General features: G+C 32.4%; 2 protein-coding genes across 2 annotated transcripts; both read right to left on the bottom strand.

Moving 5' to 3' along the window:
* Positions 1–6054: 6054 nt before the first annotated feature.
* On the bottom strand, positions 6055–6679 carry LOC134725144 (gem-associated protein 6-like). Its single transcript, XM_063588713.1, has one exon. The coding sequence runs from the start codon at positions 6676–6678 to the stop codon at positions 6145–6147; it is 534 nt and encodes a 177-aa protein (XP_063444783.1). The 5' UTR covers position 6679; the 3' UTR covers positions 6055–6144.
* A 133-nt stretch (positions 6680–6812) lies between these two features.
* On the bottom strand, positions 6813–16639 carry LOC134725145 (mediator of RNA polymerase II transcription subunit 9-like). The gene is made up of 2 exons (XM_063588714.1): positions 16526–16639; positions 6813–7086 (listed from the first exon to the last, which is right to left on the bottom strand). The coding sequence occupies exons 1-2, from the start codon at positions 16585–16587 to the stop codon at positions 6873–6875; spliced, it is 276 nt and encodes a 91-aa protein (XP_063444784.1). The 5' UTR covers positions 16588–16639; the 3' UTR covers positions 6813–6872.
* Between the last annotated feature and the right edge of the window lie 85 nt (positions 16640–16724).

The raw sequence follows: 16724 nt of genomic DNA, 5'->3' as shown, positions 1-16724 counted from the left end.
ACATGGTTAGATTCAGCTTATCAAAGAACCCCAAGAATTCATACAATTTTTGTTGAAATCAAACAAAGTTAAATTTTGGACCCTGATTTGGACCGATTTGAAAACTGGGCCCATAATAAAAAAATCTAAGTACATATTTAGATTCAGCATATCAAAGAACCCCAAGAATTCAATTTTTGTTGATATCAAACAAAGTTTAATTTTGGACCCCGATTTGGACCAACTTGAAAACTGAGCCCATAAAAAAAAATCTTAAGTACCGGTACCTGTTTATTTTCAGCATATCAAAGAACCCCAAGAATTCAATTTTTGTTGATATCAAACAAAGTTTAATTTTGGACCCCGATTTGGACCAACTTGAAAACTGGGCCCATAAAAAAAAATCTTAAGTACCGGTTTAGATTCAGCATATCAAAGAACCCGAAGAATTCAATTTTTGTTGAAATAAAAAAAAAATTAAAAAATTCCAAAAATTTACTAAACATGTGCAAGCCAATAGTTTCAAATTTAACTGCAATTTACCTAAAAACCGAAAGTTTCCAAATCTTTATGAGTACAAGATATAGAGAGTGCAGTGTCAACGTATATTTGTTCCAGTGGAAACTTTGTTATAAACAATGTCATAACTTCTATTTCGTGACAAAAGAAAGGGGCCTAGTGCTTACTTGGAAGATGATATGTTAATGCAAAATCATTTTAAATGTCTATTGCAATGATACTTATCTTGAAGTGGACTTTGCTCATTATTGAAGACTGTACGGTGACCTATAGTTGTTAATGTTTGTGTCATTTTGGTCTTTTGTGGATCTATATATAGTTGTCTTGTTGGCAATCATACCATTTCCACATCTTCTTTTTTATAGTATAAGAAAATTTAAAGGAAAACTAGCTATGCAAATTTATGATTTTTTTTGGTTCAATCATAAATAAAAGTGAAATAGTGAGATGATATATGCTATAAGAAGCCAGTATGGTTTTGCCAAAATAAGCTTAAAACAAGAATGTGTCCTCAGTACACGAATGCCCCACTCACAATATCATTTTCTATGTTCAGTGGACCGTGACATTGGGATAAAAACTCTAGTTTGGCATTAAAATTAGAAAGATCATATCATAGGGAACATGTGTACCGGTACTAAGTTTCAAGTTGATTTGACCAACTTCATCAAATACTACCTTGACCAAAAACTTTAACCTGAAGCGGGACAGACAGACGAACGGACAGACGCGACCAGAAAACATAATGCCCCTCTATTATCGTAAGTCGGGCATGAAAACATTGATGGTGTATTATTCACTTGCAAGTGAATTATTTCTTCTGACTTTTCAGTCTCGTTCAGTCTCGTTGAAATCTCGTTCTTAAATTATTTCCAAAACATATGATAGAAGTGGAAAATATCAATGAATTTTAAAAATATTATAATCAAACATAACTCTGTGAAAAAATTGTGTATTTACCATGAACGGTTTTTGAATAATCCAGTTGTCAAATTTTACGACCATTCAAGTCAGTATTTTTAGTCAAAATTTTGAGAAAATGGGTGAGGGATACAAAAAATGATTTTACAAGAATAATATACATCCAATCTCATTTTGGTCTTTTCAAATTTCTTAGATATGTATTTTTTCAATCATTTATAACAAAAAAGTTGAATTAATATGCATTTTGTTCTTTAAAATGAGAAAAATCATAAAAATACAAAATTGGCAGTATGGTAAATTTTACACAAAAAAGAATCAAAATATGATAAAACTTTCTTATATTAACACCTACCTATAGTTTTTGTAAGTTAAATTTATTCAGATTGGTCCACTTCATCTTCATGGAAAGTATGAAAAAAAGTTTAATTGTGGAACTGTGATTTTTTTCACGATAATAGCCCAAAAATAGGTAAAAATCGATGAAAAGTGAGAAAATCATCAAAATTGGGCATTTTCAAAGGGCTGTAGCAAAAAAAGAAGCACACCACCATATGATTTTTTCTTCACCAATTGTTTTGTTACAGTCTTATAAACCTAAAAATCAGGTTAAGAAAAAAAGTTTAATTCTAGAAATTTTTGGCTCCTCAGAGGTGTACATCCTTTAAGAAAAGAATGTAAACATTAAAAGTAAAACAAAGGTTAATTAAAGTTCAATTCTTCTTGAATAATTGATAGGTCTTTCCTTCCATTTTCTTTTAATTATACTGTCATAAATAAAAATATCATATATAGTGATTGATTAATTTATTGATTAGTTGGTTGATTGGTTTATTAATTAAACACTTGATATAGGGTCTCTTGAAACCAGCGAAAAAAAGAGACCTTGGATTCCGTATTAAACACATAAAACGGAAACTTGCATTAATTAATGGAATGGATTGATTGATTGATTGGTTGGTTGGTTGGTTGGTTAAACACATTGTTTGGTTAAACACATTGGTTAAACACGTTGTATAGGGTTAATTTAAACAAGCGAAAAAAAAAGAGACATTAGATTCCGTATTAAACACATGAAACAGAAACGTGCATTGGTTGATTGATTGGTTAGTTGGTTGGTTAAACACGTTGGTTTGGTTAAACATGTTGGTTAAACACGTTGGTTAGTTAAACACATTGGATAGGCTCAATTACAACAAGCGAAGAAAAAAAAGAGACCTTGGATCCCGTATGAAACAGATGAAACGGAAACATGCATTGATTGATTGATTGGTTGGTTAAACACGTTGGTTGGTTAAACACGTTGATTAAACATGTTGGTTGGTTAAACACTTTGATTGGTTAAACACCTTGATAGGCTCAATTAAAACAAGCGGAAAAAAACTTGAATCCCGTATGAAACACATGTAACATAAACATGTATTGATTGATTGATTGATTGGTTGGTTGGTTAAACACGTTGGTTGGTTAGTTAAACACGTTGGTTAAACATGTTGGTTTAACACGTTGGTTAAACACATTGGTAAAACACGTTGGTTTAACACGTTGGTTGGATAGGCTCAATTAAAACAAGCGAAAAAAAAACCTTGGATCCCGTATGAAACACATGAAACGGAAACATGCATTGATTGATTGGTTGGTTAAACACGTTGGTTGGTTAGTTAAACACGTTGGTTAAACATGTTGGTTTAACACGTTGGTGAAACACGTTGGTTAAACACGTTGGTTGGATAGGCTGAATTAAAACAAGCGAAAACACATGAAACGGAAACATGCATTGATTGATTGGTTTGTTGGTTGGTTAAACACGTTGGTTGGTTAGTTAAACACGTTGGTTGGTTAGGTAAACACGTTGGTTAAACACGTTGGTTTAACATGTTGGTTTAACACGTTGGTGAAACACGTTGGTTAAACACGTTGGTTGGATAGGCTGAATTAAAACAAGCGAAAACACATGAAACGGAAACATGCATTGATTGATTGGTTTGTTGGTTGGTTAAACACGTTGGTTGGTTAGTTAAACACGTTGGTTAAACACGTTGGTTTAACACGTTGGTTAAACACGTTGGTTAAACACGTTGGTTGGATAGGCTCAATTAAAACAAGCGAAAAAAAAAACCTTGGATCCCGTATGAAACACATGAAACGGAAACATGCATCGATTGATTGGTTAGTTAAACACGTTGGTTAAACATGTTGGTTTAACACGTTGGTGAAACACGTTGGTTAAACACGTTGGTTGGATAGGCTGAATCAAAACAAGCGAAAAAAAACAACATTGGATCCCGTATGAAACACATGAAACGGAAACATGCATTGATTGATTGGTTTGTTGGTTGGTTAAACACGTTGGTTGGTTAGTTAACCACGTTGGTTAAACACATTGGTTGGATACGGTCAATTAAAACAAGCGAAAAAAAAAAACCTTGGATCCCGTATGAAACACATGAAACAGAAACATGCATTGATTGATTGGTTAGTTAAACACGTTGGTTGGTTAGTTAAACACGTTGGTTAAACATGTTGGTTTAACACGTTGGTTAAACACGTTGGTTAAACACGTTGGTTGGATAGGCTCAATTAAAACAAGCGAAAAAAAAAACCTTGGATCCCGTATGAAACACATAAAACGGAACATGCATTGATTGATTGGTTAGTTAAACACGTTGGTTGGTAAGTTAAACACGTTGGTTAAACATGTTGGTTAAACACGTTAATGAAACACGTTGGTTAAACATGTTGGTTGGATAAGCTGAATCAAAACAAGTGAAAAAAAAACAACATTGGATACTGTATGAAACACATGAAACGGAAACATGCATTGATTGATTGGTTAGTTAAACACGTTGGTTGGTTAGTTAAACACGTTGGTTAAACATGTTGGTTTAACACGTTGGTTGGATAGGCTCAATTAAAACAAGCGAAAAAAAAAACCTTGGATCCCGTATGAAACACATAAAACGGAACATGCATTGATTGATTGGTTAGTTAAACACGTTGGTTGGTTAGTTAAACACGTTGGTTAAACATGTTGGTTAAACACGTTAATGAAACACGTTGGTTAAACACGTTGGTTGGATAAGCTGAATCAAAACAAGTGAAAAAAAACAACATTGGATACTGTATGAAACACATGAAACGGAAACATGCATTGATTGATTGGTTAAACACGTTGGTTAAACATGTTGGTTAAACACGTTGGTTAAACACGTTGGAAAGTGTTAATTAAAACAAGCGAAAAAAGAGACCTTGGATCCCGTATTAAACATATGAAACGGAAACTTGCTTTGATTGATTGATTGATTGATTGATTGGTTAATTGATTGATTGATTGATTGACTGACTGATTGATTGATTGATTGATTGGTTGGTTGGTTGGAATTCAAACACACATAAAACTGTTTAAATAGTGCCAAAAAACACATAATTTGATGACCTTGACCTTTGACCTTGTGACCTTCGTCAAGGTCATTGCTCCACAAGGTCATTGCAAAAGACCGTATGGTTCAAGGACCTTTTGTTAAAGAGTTTTGCCTAAAAATGGCTTTTTAAAAACCATCAATGGGAGTTATGTCCCTTACATGATGATAAAATCAATATAGTCATTATGTAAAAAAGTTGCCCCTTGAAGTACCAAGCATTTTTCACTGCTTAAATTTTCTGTATCTATAACCATTCAATAGTTATAGGGAAATGAAAAACTTTTGAAAATCTAAAATATGACCTTGACCTTTGACCTTGACCTATATTTTCAAGTTTTGGTCCAATGAACTCAATTCTGAAGACCCGCAGTCTTTACGACTTACGGTTCATGAGATTTATATGCATATTGAAAATTAAAATATTCAAGGGGAAATAACTCCTATAATTGGTCACTGGATCACTTTGGTTCAAATTATTTGAAACTGTAACTTTTGGCAAGGAACATTTAAAAAAAAATCATTTGCCGCTAAGTCTTATAGTTCATGAGTTATAGCGATAACAGTGTTTTTTGTAATTGGGGAGATAACTCCTATAAGGTAAATAGTAAACTTCGGTCCCCCTAATACAAGATAGCTTTTATTAACCCGATACTTGGTACCAAAGATCATTTTGATATCTTGCGTACTTTTAACGAAGATTAACTTTGAAAAACGGCGGAAGAAAAAGAATAATAAACAAACGAAATACAGTAAGGTCTTTCCATTTAAGAAAGGAAAGACCTTAATTATTGAAATATTCAATCCACAAAAAACCTGTAAAATCCAAACTTATTTTTCAACCTTAAAATTGAAATTAAACACACATAGAAGAATCCATTTGCTTGAGTGACATAAGGTCCATCTATCCATTGATTGTCTGCAGGTCATCTCTATTTAAATAGATCTAGATGGCGTCTACATTTAAATACACACAAAATAAAGTTTAACATCGTTATAAATCCATTTTTTTCAATTTGAGTTAAATCGTTGAACATAATTTTGACAGCAATGACCCTTTTAAATTAGATGATCTAAACCCTGTCTTCAAAAGAAAAGTGATACTTATATCTGACCTACCACACCACTATTGATATGGAAAGTCGAATATTGTATCTTGTGTTCATCCTTGTATGACAAATAAAGATTCATGAATAGTAACAAAGGAACAAATATACAGATTTCATTGATTGCAATTTAATGATATTATACAATGATTTCAATTTCATGATATTTATTAAATGAAAACATTTCATTTCAAAATTCTCTACCAATCTTCATGGTCTGCAGGCATATTCTTTATAAGACCTTGGATACGACCAAGAATAATTTCATTGGTGCTACGACAGTTATCTGCACCGTAAGGAGGCTCAATAAACAGTGCATCAGAAATGGACAAAATTTCGTCTTTATTTCCTGTAAGTTGCACTGGAAGCCTATTCTTAATTAGCCACAATTTCAGTCGTTTCTTTAGACTTTCAAGTTCCTCCTCTGTGAGTAAACTGGTTTCCTTTGGTCGGAACATAGCATTTAGCTTTGCTTTTACATGTAATTCAGTATCCTCATCCATGATAGATATTGATGACACAGAGCTGCCGTTTATTATGTCCATTTTGGTTTTATTGTCATTGAATGTCATCAATACAATACATTCTGACACTGGATCTATAGTATACACCCAACCTGTGTATTCAGACCCATCTTCTACTAACACATTTACTTGTTTATATACATACTGCATCCATTCATCTGGATCTTTGATGAAAATGTTATGTGGATCTAATTCAGTTTCATCCGACATTGCAACGTCTCACTCAAAAAATGTACTAAAACTTATATATATAATTTACAGATAAAGTTTTCCAATCAATTCCTTCTTGGTTTAATCCAACGCAAATGTCAATATCTTACTTTAGTTAGTATCTATTTCAATATTAATTTTATACAAATTTTCTTTACAACGAACACAATTTCAAGTCTACAAAAATAAAAAAGTTAGCTTGACAAATCAAATTTGTCCATACTTTTATATTTTTCTAATAATGCAGTTTTCACTGTTAACTGATTCCTAAGAATATCTATCTGTTTAATTTGTTCTGATTGGCTTTGTTGAATTCCTGGCATCTTTTCTACAAATTCTCTAGCTTTGTCCAATTTTGTTTTCAACTCGGTCATCTTAGTGTTTACATCTCCAGACTCTTTTTCTACACTGAAATAAACAAATATTATAATTCATATTTAATACATCAGTGGTCTCAAACAATTAACAGTTAGTGTTATTTTTGAAAAGAATTTTACATGATTCAGGAAAATCAGTCAATTATTTTATTGTCATAATGTCATTATGAATGTGAACAATTTATCAAGATGTACCAAACGACAAATGTTACTGTTTTAATATGTTATTAGAAAATTTATCTATAGTTAATCGTTATGAATGTACCATCCATTATGACCCTTTTAAGGCTCTTCATATTTAAATAAAATGCTTCACTGGGCAAAGTTGGACACGACCGAAGAGGTCAAACCATAAACAGTTGGGCAAGAATGGACACAATATTCGCACTTGATACAGGTCTGAATTTGGATTGTAATTAAATATTTGACACATATATAGGTTTCTGACACTGAATAACTGTAGTAACAAAACTTAGAATTGGGTATATAATTTGAATTTATATCATTCTTTTGCTTCTAACTATGTAATAAACTATGCTGATGTGTATTGCCCCCCTCTCTTGCCAATTTTTTTTTTATTCAACTCCCCCTCCCTTTTGAATATTTGATCTTGCCCCCCCCCCCCCCCCCCCTTTTATTCTCCCCAAAAAATTCTTTCCCTCAAGATATGGTCATAATCTCAATTCAAATTTCCAATGGAGTTTGCAACCATAATTACCAATTTTTATTGGAAACACATCATTAATGTCTTACAGAGGCAAATAACATACATAATCATTGCATAGCTAAAACTAATATTCCTTTTAAAAGTAAATTCTAACCAGATGCTCCACAGTGCACAGCTTTATACGATAGCAGTTCGAACCCTGAATATTGGGGCAATTATGGACATAACATTCAAGCTTGACACAGCCCTGAATTTGGATTGTGATTAAATAGTTGACACAACATAGGTTTTCTGACACATAATGAATGTGGTCTAAGAACTTATCTTAAAAACTTTAAATTTTAAATTGGACATTACCGATTATGGTCCGATATCCAAAATCTAAATACATGGTTAGATTCAGCATATAAAAGAACCCCAAGAATTCAATTTTTGATGAAATCAAATAAAGTTCAATTTTGGACCCTTTAGACCTCAATGTGGACCAATCTGATAACTGGGTCCAAACATGAAAAATCTAAATACATGGTTAGATTAAGCATATATCGAAGAACCCCATATACATGTATATACAACTTTTGTTGAAATCAAACAAAGTTGAGTTTTGGACCCCAATTTGCACCAACTTGAAAACTGGGCCTATAATCAAAAATCTAAATACATGTTTAGATTCAGCATATCAAAGAACCCCAAGGATTCAGTTTTTGTTTATAGCAAACAAACTTTAATTTTGGACCACGATTTGGACCAACTTGAAAACTGGGCCCACAATAAAAAATCTAAGTACATGTTAATTTTAACCCTTTCAAGGCGAACAATGCGTTGAGGCATCCCCGTAGCCAGGCCGAACAATGTGTTGAGGCATCCCCGTAGCCAGGCCGAACAATGCTTTCAGGCAGACAATCACGTGATAATCATATTTTTTTTGTCTTTTAACTCATTTCCCCCCGTAAAGCTATGTTTCACCTTTACATATATAGGTTTTCAGGAAGCTTGTATATCACAGTTAATGAATACCAATTCTGACTGAATTTGATACCTTATATATACTTCAATACAATGAAAGATCGGTAGCGTCAACAAACAAAATAAGCCGCCGCCATTTTGTACAAAAACATGTGATGCGAACATGTGACTTTTTTCGTCGAGAAAAGGTTATTTGGAATGAAAGTTATATTTAATTTCATGAATATATTGATTAACATTATGATACAAATTACGAAAAACGATTTTAACAATTGCACGGAGAATAAAATCAATTAATAATCCGACTTCCGTCGGCGCGGTAATTGGATTTTTCCCACGAGTGCAAAAGGTCGCACTCCTTTTATGGAAGTTCTAAATAAAACAATCCAAGGGTTACACTAATGACTGGACCGAATGACAGGACCGAATGACAGGACCAAATGAAAAATGCTAATAACTTTTTCATTTCTTAAATGATTGATCTCAAATTTGAATTATAGTAAGATTTCATCATTTGATAAATAGATTTAAGAAAAAAAATAAAAAAAATTTGCAAGAAACTTTAGAAAACGTGACATGACCAATTCTGATAATGACAGGACCAACATCGAGAATGACAGGACCAAATAAAAATGCTAATAACTTTTTTATTTTTCAAAGAAATTATCTCAGATTTGATATATAAAATGATATGCCATATTTTGAAACAAAAATGTTATAAAAAATATAGATTTATTTTCAAAAACTTTCAAAAACGTGACACGACCATCGCTGGCTGACAGCACCAACCTCGATAATGACCGGACCAGATGAAATTGCTAATTTCTCTTTTGTTTCTCAAAATATTTTTCTGAAATTTGAAATATAATAAAATTTCATCATTTGATAAATAGATTTAAGAAAAAAAAAAAAAAAAATTGTAAGAAACTTTATAAAACGTGACATGACCATCTCTGATAAAGACATGACCAACATCGACAATGACAGCACCAAATCAAAATGCTAATAACTTTTTTTTATTTTTCAAAAGAATTATCTATGATTTGAAACATAAAATGACGATTCTCAAGGGACCACTGGCTGGGGCAACTGATCGAAACTTAAGTCGAATATTTCAAAAGCAAGTTAGTAACATCTGTTTTAAAAAAAAAAAATGAGCGACACACTTTAGGTCCTTTTAAAACTCACAACAAAAGAAAAAAAACACCAAACATTAAGTACATTCTTTTTTTTTTGGTTTTGTCAAAAAACAACATTAGGAACATGTAGGGCGCAATTTCCAGTAGGAAAGCCGTCCTTAAAACCCCCACATATAATAATAATTGAAGCCAGTTGAGAAATATGAGAAATCTACATAAAGTTGGGAAATTTTCATTCAAATCATCTCATTTGGAAACGTTCAAAAATATAGATAAAATTTATTGCAAAATGTGGCGTCCTTGGGGATCAAAACCCGTCTTCTCTGCAGCAAACATATCAAGGACAATGTAACTGACCATTTGAAAAACAAGATAGGCATTAATGACAAAGAGAGGTCGAACTTAATGTCAGAAATATTTGGTCCTACAGGTTTAGTTAATGCCAGTGACATTTCTGACTACAATTATTTAGCAGATAATTTGAGCTCGAAATATTCTTCCTTTGCCAACTACTTCAACTCTAATCTCCGAGACCGTCTAGAAGATTATGTCCGTCAGCCGAAAGTGCAGCTTAAACATGACCGTTTATGGACAAACAACAATTGCGAGTCCATAAATCATGTATTTAAGAAAGCTGTTGAGTGGAAACCACAACCAATTCCAGACCTTGCAACCAAACTGATGGACATTGTACGTGTACAACTAATCGATTTGAAGCGTTCCCTGTATGGAATGGGAAATTATGAACTTTTCGGTCCGTACAGAAGACATGTCGTATCGTACCAATGTTGGTTTTCGAAAACACAAGAACAGCGAGAAAGACTATTTCGGAGACTGTTGATCGACACAAAATCCATCCAAACCACGACTAAGTCTTCGTGCTCAGATTTTGAAGTGCCAAAACCCCAGAAGCTTGCTCGTAAGCCTTACCAAAGGAAAAGACCAAGGACAGCACGCACACAGCCAAGATATTAGACTCATTTTAAAATTGTAAATATTGTCATTGTAAATATTGTACATACATGTAATTGTCTTCTCTTTAACTATGTGTATTGTTTATTGAGAATAAAATTTGATATTAAGTAAACATTGTTTTTGTTTATTAAGTTGATATGTAGAGCGAGAAAAAGAAAAATAGAACTTGTTACAGACTTTTTTATTTTCTTTATTCATAAACTGCAGAATACAAAATATAAATTTAGCCGACAAAATGAAAAATAAACTGAAAAAGAACATCGAATGGGTTATCTTATTTTTTTCCATAAACATACATTTCAATATATTCACAACGCATAATTTAAATCTAACTACATTAAACAATCTCAACTATTTTAAACGCAACATTGTACAAACAACACAATGCATAAACATCGATAAAGATAATCCAATTAATTTTGTTGATTGGATAATTCACGGCTCAGTAGTTGTGTAATCAGTGACACGTGCCCTCATTATTTTACAAAAATTAACATATCTATGTAAGTTCGATTCCAAATTCTACCAAAATTTAATTCTTACCGGTATATAAGCAGCAAGTAACGAATATATACATACATCCTGTGTGCAAATGCGATGACTATAAAGGGTCCTGAGTGCACTTTGTATGTCCTGAGTGCACTCAGGAGGTCCTGAGCGGTGTTTAGACGTACCCCAAAGTATTCTGAATGAATGAATGAATGATCTTTATTCTCATAAACCAAATAAGTATACATAGTTAGATAAATAAACATATAGTTGTACTAACCAGTAGGATATACTTTCGCAGATAGAAATATATAAATCTAGAAAGTTTCTAAAGCTCAACAATATTTCGACAACTCGGCTTATTAATACAATTTACCAATAACAATTTCAAATAACGCGTTGGGCGTTCGCAGACCTAACGTTTTCCCCAAGATATTTTTTTTCCCTTATTTTCTTAAAACTTATTCATTCAATCCTTTTTATTTATATAAATTTCAACCAGGATTTCTATAGAAAAACTTAGGTCATTTTACGTTTACGCAAAATTGATGTATTAAAAGATGAGATCTTATTATATTTTCAATCTGACATAATTCCTTTTCAAAATTAAAAAGTGAATAGCTTTTATATTTGGTCCTGTCCTTGTTGAGGAGGTCACATTACAGCAAGCGTTTAAATTTTTTTTTCTATATTATTCCTATCTTTATCTATAAAATGGTTAAATCTGATTATCTCTCAAATTTCTGAGAGAAAATATTATTTAGAAATAAAAAGTAATTAGCAATTTCATCTGGTCCTGTCATTGTCGAGGTTGGTTATGTCAGTCAGCGATAGTCATGCCACGTTTAAACTTTTTATATTTTTTATAACATTTATGTTTTAAAATATGACATATCATTTTATATTTCAAATCTGAGGGAATTCCTTTGAAAAATAAAAAAAGTTGTTAGCATTTTGATTTGATCCTGTCATTGTCGATGTTGGTCATGTCATTATCAGAGTTGGTCATGTCACGTTTTATAAAGTTTCTTACAATTTTTTTTTTCTTTCTTAAATCTATTGATCAAATAATGAAATCTTATTAAATTTCTAATTTCAGAAAAATGTTTTGAGAAACAAAAGAGAAATTAGCAATTTCATCTGGTCCGGTCATTGTCGAGGTTGGTGCTGTCAGCCAGCGATGGTCATGTCAGGTTTTTGAAAGTTTTTGAAAATAAATCTATATTTTTATAACATTTTTGTTTCAAAATATGGCATATCATTTTATATTTCAAATCTGAGATAATTTCTTTGAAAAATAAAAAAGTTATTAGCATTTTTATTTGGTCCTGTCATTCTCGATGTTGGTCCTGTCATTATCAGAATTGGTCATGTCACGTTTTCTAAAGTTTCTTACAATTTTTTTTCTTTTTTTTTCTTAAATCTATTTGTGAAATGATAAAATCTTATTATATTTCAAATTTGAGATCAATCATTTAAGAAATGAAAAAGTAATTAGCATTTTTCATTTGGTCCTGTCATTCGGTCCTGTCATTCGGTCCAGTCATTAGTGTAACCCACAATCCAATCACATTCCTCTCTCACTTGCCGATGTCAAGGACGCAAAATTATAGTAAATATTAGTAAAATGTCGTTTCATGGTCTGAATCGTGTCTGTAACATTCTGAGACATAAAAATGTCCGATAGTTTTGAGAACGAGTTTGAGGGATTTTTGGTGGGATAAGTAGATCTTCTTGGTCAACGGTATGAAATGCATTGACCTCAAAATGACATCGGTGATGATTTCATGATCACTCCTGAAGTGATGTTGAAAGAGAAGGGGTCAGCGAACTTTCAGACTAAAATATTGACAGCTGACAGATGTAAATAATGCCCCTGATGTCCCCCAACAATGACTGATGGCACCAAGAATTTTATATATTGCAATTTGAAAGAGGTCTTCCCCATTTATACCAGAAGTAACTGGTCCACAAAACATACGAGACCCAAAGAAGGATATTTTTTCCAGATGTTTCTATCTGACAACCAAATAATTGATAGTTATAATTAGATAAGATAAGACATTTTATTCCACAGATAGGATATTTTGATTCTAATTGAAGGGCCCTTGATTATGAAGAGCAAAGTAATATTGCAATGATTTGATAATTAACATAAAACCGGTAATGTTTTTATAAATCATATATGATCATATATAAATATGAATATAATCATCTCAATTTTAATATGTTAAACCGCAGCCAGATCAGAGCCACACACATATATTAGAACAAAAAAGCCGTAACAATTATGTTTTTATTTTAACAGGCAATTATTCTCATATTCAATATATATGTACATTGACGGAAAATAAAATATAATTGTATGAGCTTAAGAATTTAGGACAAAAATGTTATATTTTCTGACAATGTACATATATTGTTTTTATCCTGAAATTTATTAATCCCAACACTAATCACTTGAAGGCTTTATCATGTTTATAGTTATTAAAAATATAAGTCATGGTCTCTAATTTTTCAAAGAAATGGACGAAATTATGCAGATAATAAGGTATCTTCACTTCACTGATACGCACCAGCGAGGTGAGCAAAGATGGGAGACTAATAATGATATATCTTACAAACTCAGAAATTAATTACATTGCTTAACAGACAAAAATGCATGAGAGACCAACATGTCCCCAAACTATAGGTGACGATTCATGATACCTTACAAAGGGAGGGATGCATTCAAGCAATTCATGCCTTCTAAAACAAAGAAATGGGCCATCAAACTTTGGGTTTTGGTAGCGTCAGACACGGTGTATGTCTACCATGTAAAGACAGATCAAACACATGTAGGTTAACTCTGTACTCTGTTTGCCAGTAGACTTTGGGAAACAAGATAAGGTGTCACATATGCTGGGCTAGGATAGCTATTAAAGGTACACAGGAAAAAAGGTTCGAAAATATGGTTGTGTTGAATGTAGAAAACCCCTTTGCCTACCCCATTGCTTCACTGTCTCCCACTCAGTCAAAAATTAAACTTCTTAAATTAACAGTTATTTTGTTACAATTTTTAAGTTGAAAGGATATTATATGTATACATAATTTGTTGAAAAGGTTTTCACAGATAAGTTGTTGAAAGGATATTCATAATTTATATTTGTTAATGATTTGTATTGTTAATTTAGAAGATCGGAGGCAAAAATATAAACCGGTCACAAAAAAAAATAGACTTCTCAAATCAAACGTCATTTTCTTTCCACAAAAGGTTAAAAAAAATCAAAAGTAGGTATTGTCATGTAAATTTATTTATATTGCAACACTCCTTTCATACTTAAGTGCAACACTATCGAGTTTGAAACCGATTTGATGAGAAACAACAAAGATACACACGTTTTTATTAAAACGTCATTTTTTTCCCATTCACACGTCAAATTAATTCAGGCCAGGCAAACTGCGCGCGGAAATTTGATCAGGTCACACAACGTCGCGGAAAAAAACAATTCAGTAAGGAAAGTGTTAAGATTCAGCATATCAAAGAACCCCAAGAATTCAATTTTTGTTGAAATCAAACAAACTTTAATTTTGGACCACGATTTGGATCAACTTGAAAACTGGTTCAATAATAAAAAATCTAAGTACATGTTTAGATTCCAATATCAAAGAACCTCAAGGATTCCATTTTTGTTGAAATCAACAAAGTTTAATTTTGAACCATGATTTTGAACAACTTGAAAACTGGTTCAATAATAAAAAAAAATCTAAGTACATGTTTAGATTCAGCATACCAAAGAACCCCACCCCAAGGTTTCAATTTTTGTTGAAATCAACAAAGTTTAATTTTGGACCACGATTTGGACCAACTTGAAAACTGGGCCCATATTAAATAAAAAATCTAAGTACATGTTTAGATTTGGCATATCAAAGAACACCAAGGATTCAATTTTTGTTGAAATCAACAAAGTTTAATTTTGGACCACGATTTGGACCAACTTGAAAACTGGGCCCATAATAAAAAATCTAAGTACATGTTTAGATTTGGCATATCAAAGAACACCAAGAATTCAATTTTTATTAAAATCAAACAAAAAAAGTTTAATTTTGGACCCCAATTTGGACCATCTTGAAAACTGGGCCAATAATAAAAAATCTAAGTAAATGTTTAGATTCAGCATATCAAAGAACCCTAAACAGTTTAATTTTGGACCCTTTGGACCTTAATGTAGACCAATTTGAAAACGGGATCAAAAATTAAGAATCTATACATACACAGTTAGATTCGGCATATCAAAGAACACCAATTATTCAAATTGATGACTTTTGGACACTTTGGGCCCCTTATTCCTAAACTGTTGGGAACTCAACTCCCATAATCAATCCCAACCTTCCTGTGTTCATAAACCTTCACGTGTTTAGATTTGATTGATTTCTATTTACTTATACTAAAGTTATTGAGGGAAAACCAAGAATAATGCTTATTTGGGCCCTTTTTTGGCCCCTAATTCCTTAACTGTTGGGACCTCAACTCCCATAATCAATCCCAACCTTTCTTTTGTGTTCATAAACCTTGTGTTCAAATTTCATTGATTTCTATTTACTGATACTAAAGTTATAGTGCGAAAACCAAGTCTTTGGACGCTGACAGCTACACCAATGTGATACCAAAATTTTCAATTTTTGCGGTCGTATAAAAATAAATTGACAGCTAATCACCTCAAGACAATACATTTCTTTACAACACATTTCTTTATACATAATTTAAAGCAGTGTAAGGGAGGTAATCCAAACATACACAACATTGTTTTTAAAATGTGTTTGGATTTCCTTACCATAGCAGATTTTGGCTTGTTTACACTGCCCATATTTTTTGTTTCTTTCGATGAATATCAATTAAGACGCTTTAGGCTTTAAATGATTTGGACAAATTCAGAATTTTGTGAAAATTTGAGGCAGTGGCGGATCCAGTGAAAAAGGGTGGGGGGGGGGGGGGTTAGAACCCCCTTTTCTTGGACGATCAATGCATTTGAATGGAGCGTATAGTTGGAACCACCCCCTTTTACTCTGTGTAGGGAGCCCCCTGTTTAAAATGGCTGGATCCGCCACTGTGTGGTATTTAGATCTACCAAACCAAACGTAGAATGTGCGCTTTCGAATTGCGTTGTTACCGTCGTCTTTTAATAATATAGCGTAGACATGTTGCTTCAAATAGTTCATCCTCATATTGTGGTATTTTTTAAATAGTATGTTACCTCTTTAACAAGTCAGAAATTAATGGTAAAAAGTTTAGTTCTTGTTCGCCGGTATCCCCCATTTCCTGGGATAGAAGAAGTTACATTTTAGCCGTGGTTTCGTACATATAAGATGTGGTCTAAATTTTAATATGCTAATAAAAATCTATCTTAAATTAGTTTAATCACGTATAACATAATTATCTTAAGCACCTCTTTT

This window comes from Mytilus trossulus, chromosome 7 (genome assembly GCF_036588685.1).
Source record: "Mytilus trossulus isolate FHL-02 chromosome 7, PNRI_Mtr1.1.1.hap1, whole genome shotgun sequence".
Classification (NCBI taxonomy): Eukaryota; Metazoa; Mollusca; class Bivalvia; order Mytilida; family Mytilidae; genus Mytilus; species Mytilus trossulus.
This window is presented reverse-complemented; position numbering and strand designations above follow the sequence as displayed.

Excerpts from the sequence above, each read along its gene's own strand:
- LOC134725144 (XM_063588713.1), bottom strand. The coding sequence starts at position 6,678 with ATGTCGGATGAAACTGAATTAGATCCACATAACATTTTCATCAAAGAT.
- LOC134725145 (XM_063588714.1), bottom strand. The coding sequence starts at position 16,587 with ATGGGGGATACCGGCGAACAAGAACTAAACTTTTTACCATTAATTTCT. Across the intron at positions 7,087-16,525 it reads ATTTCTGACTTGTTAAAGAG|TGTAGAAAAAGAGTCTGGAG; the intron begins GTAACATACTAT and ends TGTTTATTTCAG.